Source organism: Doryrhamphus excisus, linkage group LG15 (genome assembly GCF_037039965.1).
Source record: "Doryrhamphus excisus strain RoL-2023G ecotype Guam linkage group LG15, RoL_Dexc_Guam_v1.1, whole genome shotgun sequence".
Taxonomy (NCBI): domain Eukaryota; kingdom Metazoa; phylum Chordata; class Actinopteri; order Syngnathiformes; family Syngnathidae; genus Doryrhamphus; species Doryrhamphus excisus.
Window position 1 is genome coordinate 14,031,995 of NC_136371.1, and position 12,538 is coordinate 14,044,532.

General features: G+C 40.2%; 1 protein-coding gene across 2 annotated transcripts in view; it reads left to right on the forward strand.

Moving 5' to 3' along the window:
- The first annotated feature begins 3,800 nt into the window (after window positions 1-3,800).
- Window positions 3,801-12,538, forward strand: part of znf512b (zinc finger protein 512B) — a 32,480-nt gene continuing 23,742 nt past the window's right edge. Inside the window, exons 1-2 of one of the 2 annotated variants that reach the window (XM_058051353.2) lie at window positions 3,801-5,094; window positions 10,022-10,156. In XM_058051353.2, coding sequence (XP_057907336.2) covers window positions 10,024-10,156 — 133 coding nt within the window. In that variant the 5' untranslated portion in view covers window positions 3,801-5,094; window positions 10,022-10,023. The remainder of the gene's footprint in view (window positions 5,095-10,021; window positions 10,157-12,538) is intronic. The other variant, XM_058051352.2, reaches the window with a different exon arrangement.

The following is a 12,538-nucleotide window of genomic DNA, read 5'->3' on the forward strand; positions in this document are numbered from 1 at the left end:
GAAATCGCTGAATATCTCATTTCTGATTTCTGACATTCATTATTCTGACAAGTATGCATGATGTATTCCTACAACATTGTCATACAAGACACAAAAACATCTCCTGGAAGCCTGTTAATTGTTATCTGCTCAAGCCTGTGACCAGCTGGATCTTAGCCGTAAGACAACACTGAATTTTAAATGAGAAATTCCATGTTGGTCTTGCTCAGCGGAAAGTACTTATTTGTCCCATTTGTAGGTATTGTAGGTCCTATCAGCCTTATGGAACTTCAAAGTTAGTGAGACTGAATGAATTATACATGTTCCACCGGAAGGCTGAGGCAGTCATTAACATGATCAGCCACTTGTGAACAACAAGTGTCCTGTACTTGCCCCTGAGTGGATATTAAAGGAGGTTCTTTTACATGTGTTTGGCTTACTTTGAGGCACGTCAAGCCAGTCAACCATTACCATGACCATTCATTTGGGGCTTTTCAAAGTGTGCCACTTGGAGCCTTCTCTGAGGTTCTCTGGGCCTTCCCTCGGAGAACGTAATACAGTAGAATATCTGTTTCCCTCAGTCATTTGTTCCAAAATAGCCAACAAATACCCAAATGTATGAAAACCAAGGCATTTTTTTTCCGATAGACAATATTGTAAATTCAACAGTCTGTTACAGAAACAGCCAAAATAATATCAAAACTACATTTTAAGAGAACAATTATAGTTTTACCTGAAGAAATGCAAAATAAAACAAATGACGGATAGATGGAACTTATTGTTGAAGCAGACTTCCTATATATCCTGATAAAATCCAATTCAATAGTGTCTCTGACCTTCGTTATCAAAGTGCTGGCACTCAAAACCTTCTGCGGTTCCATGGAAGGTTATTTAGCAGTCACACTCAATAAAAAAACGCATGGACAGTGAGTCAGCAACATGTGAATAATTTGTTACGTGCAATATTGTACAACCTCAGAAGCAACATTTTGGCAAACACTCTTAGTACAGGAGATAAGTACAAAAATAGTTCAGTTTGTCATACAATTTGTGTTCTCTAAACCCTTCTCTGTAAAAACAAATCTGACCGTCCACGAAAAACTTCAAGATGGCCGCCAGATGGTTGGATTTCTGCTGCTTTGAGCACACCATTGTGCAAAAAATATCATCTTACACAAGTTGGAATTATTTGTTTTTAAGTCTGTTCTACGCAAAGTAAAGCTGGCTAAAGCATTAGCTGACACTGAACCCCATGCTGAGTTACACGGCAGTGAAGTCACCAGTGTGCCACTTACATGGCTAAAAATGTACATGTAAATATTAGTCATGACATGAATGTGCCTACATGCTGTGTCACATACGGTTAACAACACCCACATTGAGCCGATAAAAACGTATACGGTCCTGCATTACAGCGAGAATCAGTACTAATCTGTGAAATGTCAGTGGCTTCAGTTTGACAACTTGACACAGACTACCCCGATCCATACCAGTTTGTTTGACACTCCCTTGTCAAGGCTTTGCCTTGCTGTCTGCAGCTTACTCCATAGCTAGCTACCTAAAATGATCTGCCTAGCTTCTCGCCTTCGGACTCCAAATGTGACTTTTTACCACAGTGACATTGTGTCATTGTGTTTCAAACAAACAAGCAATGCGGTTAGTTTGGGGATAGTTTTCTCCCATGGGGATATCACGTTTATGGGCTATGTACCAACTTCTTCAAGTGTCTATTGGTGTCATTATACTAATCATGTCTGGCACTCCAAATACTATTTGTGTGTTGTTGTTTAATGACCATTACCTATTGGCCAGTGGCAGTAGCGGATCTAGCCATGGGCCATGTTGGCAGTTGCCCAGGACAGCATTCTCCAGGGGGCACTGCGGAAGCGGAAAGAAAGCAAATATTTTTACAAATGCTCAGTGTTCACCAAATCATCATTGAGTCAGCACATGGCAGTCGGGCGGTCTCTACAGGTGCAATACTCACACCCCCAAGGTGTTCAAACAGATTAATTATAAGGTCAAAAAATTACATTTACAATAGTAATATTAAACAGTTAATATTATTCATTCATTCATTTTCTACCGCTTATCCTCATGAGGGTCGCAGGGTATTCTGGAGCCTATCCCAGCTGTCTTGGGGCGAGAGGCGGGGTCCACCCTGGACTGGTGGCTAGCCAATCACAGGGCATATATAGACAAACAACCATTCCCACCCACATTCATACCTATGGACAATTTGGAGTGGCCAATTAACCTAGCATGTTTTTGGAATGTGGGAAGAAACCGGAGTACCCGGAGAAAACCCACGCATGCACGGGGAGAACATGCAAATGCTGCACAGAGATGGCCTAGAGTGGAATCGAACTTGGGTCTCCTCGCTGTGTGGCCTGCACAATAATCACTCGTTCACCGTGCAGCCGAGTTAGTATTATATGATATGAATTATATTGCAGACCAAGAGCCTCAAACATGCTATTTCACTTTGAAAATGTGAAATAAAAAGAAGGGAATTGTGAGTCGATATGAGTTGGTTTAGCCTTGGTTGCGAGTTGGGTGACGGTAGGAGATGATCATTCTAGTGCTGCCAATTTGTGTCAACAAAACATGGAAAATACAAAGTCAAAGCCATCAGGTGCACAATTTACATTAAAAAACCCATTTTTTTCTGTGCCTGCTGGATCCTGAAAGACAATGTTTAGGGTTTGTGAGGACCATCTTTGTTTATAGGATGATTTTTGAGATATTAAAGGGACCTATTATGCTAATTTCCGGACCTTTGTATTGAGTCGTGGACTCCTATAGAGAAGTGAGACACCGTAACCCGCACATAACGTTTTCCAGATCTTCCAGAATCTGCACCGAGTCCACCTGTATTTCCTTTGATTTCCAAAACGGTCAGTTTTCATTTATTCCACCCACGGCCACTCCACTGTGATTGGTCACACTCCCTGCTAACTCTTAAATCTTCCATTTTTTTCTGATGAAAGGATGGAAGTCTAACCTTTCTTGGTACATACCATGTCTATATAGCACTAGAACACAATATTCTTTATGCCTTCAAAAAATCAGTCAAAACCATGAAAAAAGACCAGCTTCTGAAAAATGGCTTGGTGGTGAATGAGTCAATAGGTGTGAAAAATATGCATTGTTTCTTTATTCCGTAAATCTTCTGGTGCCTCCCAGGAAAGGCCCACTTTTGTATTCATGCATTCATGTACTAAGTGTAGCTGACCTCATAGAACTGTATTGCTTTCTGATATATGCAAATAAATGACACTAATGAAAATTGTTGAGTCAGTTTTTGTATCGGATGAGATTGTGCATACTGTATGTATCTAATAGGTTTCCATTTTGTCATGCAATGCAATGTATACGTAAAACCTCTTCCAAAGCCTGAGTGCAGGCTGGAGCTATCACAAGCCGACACTGCCCCTTAGTGGATTATTCATGCACTTAAAAATAATGATCTCAAGTTTCAGCCAGTTTCATACCTAGACGTGACAATATATGACTGTAAAGGGCATTTTAGAAATTCAGAATCTCTATGCAGCTGTCCAAAATAGTCATTAATGATTACCAGTCTAGTTTATGTTACCTTAGATTTTTATTTAACATGAAATACAACTATTTATTTAGACTCAATGCCACTGCTGTATTTTTTTAAATTTTATATTCATCAATTAAACCTTTGCAATTAAGCCTATGCAAAAATAATCGAGTTAGACCCTTGTTGCACAAAATGTGCGTCTCCTGCCCTCTACTGGCTACACTGAAAACAATGTTTATACACCCGGATGACGTCATGGCTTCGGATGATACCCCGTTATTGGGAAATATTAGGTCATGATGACTGGCACTTAATCAGAGACGAAAGAAAAAAAGCTTTGTGTTATTAGTGATCTAAGTTTTAAGTATTATTTTTTTCAATATTTTTCTGAAACACTATTGAATATATGGTTGAAATGGGAATTTACAGCTGCAGCTTTTGCGTGCATGTGTGTGCTCACACTACCATAACGTCAACTAAATGCATACAGCGTAACGGTAGCTTGAGAGTAAAATGTCATTTGTGGCCATACTTCAATTGCTGTAGTTTATTTGGATTGTATGCTTTATTAAGATGACAGTGATAGGCTAGGCGCACACCTCTGCGTTAAAATACAACATAAAAATGTCCATCGATGTAATTACACTAGGAGTCGCCATGCTAAATGCTAATGGCCAGCAAAACCGGGCTAATAGTTGGCAATGATTTAACGTCAAGAGGGAACGCCGTTACGTCGGAAAAGCAGGAGCCGGTGGCACAACGGCAGCAAGTTTAGCCCTCTCGAAGCTCCAATTTTCACCTCGTCGACACAGGAAACAATGATCGTAATAACAGCAATAAGGCGAGAGTTGTCAAGTTACCTTGAGAGTACTTGTCACTGTCAACTGTGGAGGGCTTAGCTAAACGTGCGGTCCCGCACACATTACTGTACACGGCCGCGGAGAGACATTCGTATTAAAAGCCAAATAATCCGAGGTAAGCAGCCGAGGAGAGGCCGAAAAGCCACCGATTGTCGGCGTTTCTCTCTCATTTTCCATCGCTTCGTTCCTTTTGACGCTAGCAAAGTGTCGTCGAAATGAGCAAACATCTTAACATTTGGAGGCTCCCTTAAGGTCCAGTCAGCGCAAGGTTTTTTTCCCCCCGCTCTCCTCCTTCGGTATAAAGTCGCCATTTTGCTTCACTGCCTCTATAAACCATCCGGTATTCCAATATTTTTCCTCAAGGAGTCAAGGATTTTGCTGTCTTTTCTCTCTATTTTTGGAGTGTTTAACGACAAGCTTGGAGCGGTGCCTTGTGGTATATACTGTACATATTAATGCAGCAAAGCAAGAGTGGCACGGTCTGGCTAAAGTGCCCTAGATTGTTTCGTTCATTTTTTCAGGGCTTTTTTTTCGTGAATTGTGGACAAGACAACAGTGTTTCCTCCGTCACCAGTTGTTGACATGCCGCGAGGCGGGATTGCAATGTAACAAAACATTGGCGGATAAACGCCCAGTCTTCCTCGATCACCTGGCTGACCTGGGGCCAGCCGGCCCTGTACACTGGCTGACCGGCCAACACTTCAGGTAGGTGTGGCTGACCACCACTCAAAGTGCTGCTTTCTCCTCTGTCTCGTTGGAGTGACATGACACTAACATGGCAGCCGGCCATGTGCATTGCTAACATACTTGTTTCCAGTTTGTCAGCAGATTGATTGAGTGTGTATGTTTTACATACTGTATATTCACTTTTTGAATGCAATGTTGAGACTGCCGGAATTACAAATGTTACCATTTTACACTGGTTGACCGTAAATAATTTGTGACTAAAGGATTTCAACAGGAGCAAGAGAAAAACAATTCAGAGTCAAACATGCTTATAAACTCAAACAGGCTCTTCTTCATCTAATCAAACATTTTAAGACCATAGCTGAATAAAGTTCAAATCTGCAACATAGCCAGCCGCCAATTGATGACGCCACTGCACAACCTGAAGCCCTGAAGCTTTGTATTCTCTCGCAGACGTCAGTGTAACTTCAGGTGAAGGTTAGACCTTCAGGTATTGCCCCTGAAAGTTTGACCTATGAATGTAGTTAGAATGTAGTATTCTCATGTTAAAGGATGCCAAAGTTAATATAAGATAATGAGGTTTGCGCATTTGGAAGTGAGCCCCGACAGATTTTTCAAAACATTAATTCATTAATTCATTTTTTACCGCTTATCCTCACAAGGGTACAAGGGCGTGCTGGAGCCTATCCCAGCAAAAGGCATGGTAAAATTGCCCCTTTGTGATGTCACAGAGGGGCGAAAAATTGCTTACTTGCTAGCAATGCCTCCAAAGGGAAAGCCACATTTGTTTCCAATTCCTAAAGACGCCACTAACAGACACAAGTGGTTGGAGTTCCTGATTCCCTACCAGCAAAAGAAATGCATTTTCATCTGTCAAGGGCATTTCCCACTGGACTGTTTAGTGAACATGGGCCACTATGCAGCTGGACTTTCCAACGCCTTTCCAACTTTAAGCGCTAAAATGCTAAATCTACTTTGCATTGAGAGACGTCTTAAAGTAACCTCTTTTATTCAGAATCGTCAGACTGTCCAGTCTCTGCTTCCGGATTCGGGATGTTTAAAGCCCACATTTTAAAAGGATAAGTCGCAGTATATTGTCATCTCTTAGAATGTTAGCGGCACAAACCATAACTCTTTCTATGCACTCTGCAGAGGGCGGAATTGGCAATTTATTTACCATTATTTACCATTTATCAACTCCTATACAGTTAGCAGCACAAACTGGAATTCTTTCTATACACTGGTAGTGTAACCAACCACAGCAGAGTGGGTGTGCCTGGAGGTGGGCCATGGATGGAATACATTAAAATAGACCGTTTTCGTTGGAAGTATGAAATCCAAAGAAATACAGCTGAATAGGTGCAGATTCTGGAAGAACTAGAGCGCTTTTGATGCTGGTTATCGTGTGTAGCTGCTCTATAGGAGTCCACAACTCAATACAAAGGGCCGCAAAATGAGCACAATAGGTCCACTTTAATATAGCACATCAGAAAAGGGAAAGAAATACAGTATGTGGTCATTGCAGTAGGGCGATATGGACCTTAGCATATATCACAATATTTTAGGGATGTATCATGATGTGACGACATAAAACTATATTTAAATTCAGCTGAGTTTTGTACAAAAAGCTACAAACCTTTGTAAAACATTCCTTCCATTAAAGCCGTAAAATACAACGTGGTGAAAATATACTCATCGAACCGGAGTCGCGCACACACAGCCACACAAGGTAATCCCTGCTAGCTTCTATTCACGTTCTGGAAAGGAAGATTTAGCCGGCTTTCACCTGCGTTTATGGCCATTTCAACCTGTGTAGGACGGTAGGGGGTTGTTCAGTGTTTATAATGATTTTATGACATGATTGAGCGGTCTGCCGAGTAAATACTTCCACACACGAACGTTCCTTCTTCTCACCATGACAACATTCCATTCATCTTATATTGCACAGTCATCACCTCGGGTTGATTACGTTTTATCATTTCTACCGGTATAATTCATTTTCTTATCATTGGAAGAATCTATACTGGTATGTCGCCCCATAAAAAATATTGCGCAACCCTAGTGTTCATGTTTCACATAAGGATAGTGAATAATGGGCAAAATTCTAAACAAGTCCAGGTGTCCTTTAAGTTAACTAAATTAACATGTATGAACCTGGTAGCCAGTTGTTGCTCGCCTGTGGGACAAAAACAAGCTAACAAACTGCAACGAGAGAGGTCCTATGATCCTTCCTTCATTCATTCATTCATTCATTCATTTATTTATTAAATTAATTTAAGCTTATCTTCTAAACATGAATTTGTGGAATTGAATTGGTTATGAAAAGAGCTCTTCAACGCATTGAAGATAATGCAACCAAAGTAGAGCTGAATTAACTTTTTATTACACAGCATGACCTACAATTTTGTATGTTTTTTGTTTTTTTATGGTTTGTTTTCACTCGCAGAGGTTTGTTAAAAAAAATGTGAGTCAGCAAATAGCATTTGGTGTAGTGGTTAGCGTTCTGGACTTCGGAGCAAACACCCCTGGTTTGAATCTCCACTAGTAAGCATCATTGGTATGTCAGGAAGGGCATCCAGAATATAAAGGGCTCAAGCCAAAAATTGCTAAAAGTCGCTATTCTTAGATAAAAAAAAATTATGTGCATCTTGTATGGAGCTTTAAAATATAAAATAAATCCTCATGTTCAGTATTAGGATAAGCGGTATTAGGATAAGTAATAGGATAAGCGGTAGAAAATGAATGAATGATACACACATTTGGCTTTGATTTTGTCTAAACTCACTTTGTGGAAAAAATATCGGTATATACGTATATTGTATATTCAACCTAAAACCTAAACCGGGATATGAGTTTTTGGTCCCTATCGCCCAGCCCTAACTGAGGACAAATGTGTGAGCATATAGACCCCCAAACGAACAGCAAAGGAAGGCGACTGCAGTGAAGGCCTGGAAAAGGATCTTCATGGAGAAAACCCCCAACTTAGTGATTCACTACAAATGCGTTTCATCCAAGAACTAAAATGTGTCGTTCTCTTTGCAGTCAAGTCGCTTTGTAAGAATTATTTGAGTCCCTTAAGATGGTACTCACACTCACCTTCACACTAATTTCAAATCCATTGAATAGAAAGGAACCTAATTCTATGTTTCTGACAGATGTAATGAAAAAGGAAATCATCGACAAAAATTGTAAAGCAAAAACATCAACTGATTGTAATGGAACCGAAATGGACACTATAAAAACGGCAGTCAACAAGATTGTAGAACAGCTTATGTACATCAGTAATTTATCTTTTCAGGCCGAAAGATTTCCCCAAGAAATGAAAACAGCTAAGGTTGTTCCAATTTTTTAAAATGGTGACAAACACCAATTTACTAACTATCGGCCAGTCTCTTTACTCCACAGTTCTCCAAAATTATTGAGTAGCTATTCAACAATAGGCTGGATAAATTTATTAATGCGAACAAATTACTATCAGAAATTCAGTATGGATACAGAGCTAACATTTCTACCTCCATGCCACTGATTAAAATTACGGCGGAAATCACTAACGCTATAGATCATAGGAAGTGTGCAGCCGCAGTATTCATGGGTCTGACAAAAGCCTTTGATACAATCAATCATAACATCCTAATAACTAAATTAGAAAGGTACGGAATAAGAGGATTAGTTATGAACTGGGTCACAAGCTACTTAGAGAACATACTAACTCCTTATTTCTAAAATCACAAATACTTAAACTTGCTGATATAGTTAATCTTCAAACAGCTAAAATAATGCATAAGGCTAAACATAACCAATTACCTAAAAATGTCATCCAATACTTCTCTACAAGAGAGGAGAAATATGATCTCAGGGAAGAACTAAATTTGAAACACTTATATGCTAGGACTACGTTAAAAAGCCATAGCATTTCAGTATGTGAAATCAAACTAGGGAATGGATTGAGTAAGACGCTCAAACAATGCACAACAATGAGCGAATTCAAGAAACAATACAAGCAGTTGATGTTTGCTAAATACAAGGATGAAGAGACTTGAACCAGTCATGATGTGCCAAACATATCACTATATGGACAGTTACTATGGTACCGATTATGTCATTGTATGGTCATATCACCTCGTACTTAGGTACGTGGCAAAAATAAAATAGCTTTAACCTTATCTGTATGTGTTTTCATCTGATTCTACATGTCTCTACAATCAAACTGTATTAACAACAACCTAAGCGACAATAGGGTGAATCATGGTTCAGTTTACTCTGACTGGCATGACACAAACAGACACTGTTTACTCACCGAGTGACTCTGTGTGATGTTGTAAATCATTGTGAGCCTGACTGTGAGGAATGGGTGCTTAGACATTAAGTAGGATCGCTATCAGTCTCACTTGGCATTATTAGAGATTGTCAACCTTCATGCATTTGAGTGTTGATGGCACACAGCAACCAGAGCTCATCACTAATTCTATCTAATTCTAACTAATTAAATCTTTTTATGGATGGCTACAGCATGTAGTTAATAACACACAGGGGCCTTCTCAAGGCAAACTTTGCTTTGCAGTGTGACTTGACCAAGAGATCAATATCTGGATATGATGAGAAATAAGACGGGGGTGCTAGCAAGAAGAGCTTTAAAACCTTCGCCCTTGTCCCTTTCTTTGACCCACCTTTCATCTAAAGGGTAGAACACGAGGTTAGTGGAGTCAAGACTATTGATTTTGAACTCAAACGTGGAAGGTCATATCCTCATTAGATGATGGGTATGCCTCCACTCAGATAACCTTGAGTTGGGCAGCACCAATAGCCACTTTACAGTAAATGCATACTAACCCATGAAGACATCCGTGCTGTCAACAATGATACAATTTTTTAAAATGTGAAATCGGTGCTCGATTCATGAGTTTAACCACGTCTGTGTCTTGTCCCCCCTCAACTCCAACTGTAGGCATGGAAAGCCCCAGTGGCACCAGGCTTGGGAAGCTGTTTATATCAGGGCTGCCAAGGGGCCAGACCTCTAAGCATGGACATACCCAGGAGCCTGTTAGAACTGTGCCATGCCCTGAAAACAACAACAAACACAGTAAGTGGCAAGCTGCCACACACTTTGTTAAACAATAACAATGTGCAGCTTTAGCTCTATGCAGTCTTTTTTCACAGATTGTTTAACATGCAGGCTTTTGTTTGTGTGGGCCATTCGAGTCCTGGACTAATTCCAGTCAGAATTCCATTTTGGGATGTGCAGTAGCACTTGTTTGCATGCAACATGACCTAAGACCATTTCAAACCTCACAAAACATGCTTCCTGAAGGATTGAACCTCTGCATCTGCATGAATCAATACTAGGAAGTAAAGCATTGGATTTATGTAAGCATGGCAGGTTTTATATGGATGTGTGTTTTATAGCACTTTTAATGATAAAGACGTTAAACATGACAGGGCTCTACATTAAAAACAAAAATTACTTGCCCATGGGGAATCCTTAAGGTGAGAACTACTTGCCCGAACTGGCCCCATGTAAAATGAAAAGACTGCCATAATGATATCATATATCAATATATGCTGATAATTCATCAGATAATAGTACTGATGTATTGTATTTGGAGGAATGTCTGAAAAATTGTGGAGATGTATGTTAACATGGCATGCCATACCACCTTACACATCGTAGTCGTAGTAAGCAGTGATATTTATAAGTTGTGCACCACAATGAAACATTATTGAATAGACACATTTGTGTACTAGTAAAGTGCTTTTAATCCAGAAAAAAATGCTCAATGGTTAAACAATAATTTGTGAAGCAAAGAGAAACAGAGAAAAATGGAACCGCTAGATTTTGTAGCTTGTGCAAAATCAGCACTTTGTATTGGATCTAATTGGTGGTGTTTCATTGTGACCACTTAAAATTGTCACAGCAATGTGATTCACTCATCATCATTTGATTTGCTGCCGCTAATAAAATACTTGTTTAGAAGGCACTGTTTCATCACTTTTTGGTGTTTTCCTTCAGAAGTTGTTGAAGAATTAGACGATGTTGACAGGGACGCCATGATAGATGTTTTCGTAGTCAAACGATCGCTGATTGGTTGATCGATTGGTTGAACAAGAACGGGTGTGGGTAAAACACAGACTGTGGATTGTGTACCGTGGTCTAAATAAACGATTCTGATTGGTCCATTTCAAGATGTGCAAGGATTGGTTTGCAAATTACCACCGGAATTACGCAGTCCGTGTTTTACCAACACCCAACAAGAACCGCTTTTAAAAAAAACTCTTCGCAGTATAGCATGCCAAAGTGCACTTGCCCGACGGGAATATCACTGATTGGATTTACTTGCCCGAATTTTGTTTTAACTTGCTCCGGGCCATCGGTACATCGTTATTGTCGAGCCCTGCATGACTCAACGTCATTGTCTTCCTGGTATGTGGTGGTCTGGGAGTTGTAGTGGACTTGTGAAATACAGTTGATTCACAATCAGTATTCATTCATTCATTCATATCCTCACAAGGGTGCTGGAGCATATGCCAGTTGACCAGTTGGCCAATTAACCTAGCATGTTTTTGAAATGTGGGAGGAAATCGGAGTACCCGGAGAAAACCCACACATGCACGGGGAGAATATGCAAACTCCACACAGAGATGGCTGAAGGTGGGATTGAACTCGGATCTCCTAGCTGTGAGGTCTGCGTGCTAACCACTCGACCGCCGTCCAATCAATATTCATATTTAACTTATCTGTCCCTATTCAAAACCCTGTTAAATTGACATTTACAGGTACAGTATGCAAAGTAATCCCACTCGTACGTCTCTTGATGGTAGTTTACCATCTAGTAACAGTTGATGCTTCATGAACAGGTCCAAACAAACAGTATGGGCATGGAAAACCTTTTGTGTCATTTTTGTATTCTTGCTTGTTGGAGACAGGTTTTAAGCTTGGTGGAGATGACTGTATTAATAGTCTGCATGGGTGTAGAGCAGGGGTGGGCAAATATTTTGACTCGTGGGCCGCATTGAGTTAACAAAATTGTCCAGGGGGCCAGAACATGTATTTAACACACACATTTTCCTTGAATGATTTGTCTAATTGTAGCTGTATGTTCTCATGTGGCTTTTTTCAGGAGCACTTTAAACATCAAACTATGTCACTAAATTTTACATTTAAAAAAAAAATGACTAAATAAGACATGTTGCCAGTTTGTATGTTAAAAGTTGAAATACTGAAAAAGCAACTGGCGGGCCGGATTCAAACACTTGGTGGGCCGCATGTGGCCCCCGGGCCGTAGTTTGCCCACCCCTGGTGTAGAGGATTATGGGCACAGGTGTGTGTGTGTGTGTGTGTGCTTACGTATGTGGAAGCAATAAACAGGGTGCACTTGCTCATAACGCAGCAGGAGGGTAGAGGAAAGGCTTCTGAGCCATAATTTTGTTGACCATTTGTTTTGTCTCACATTTATCTTCCTGTTTA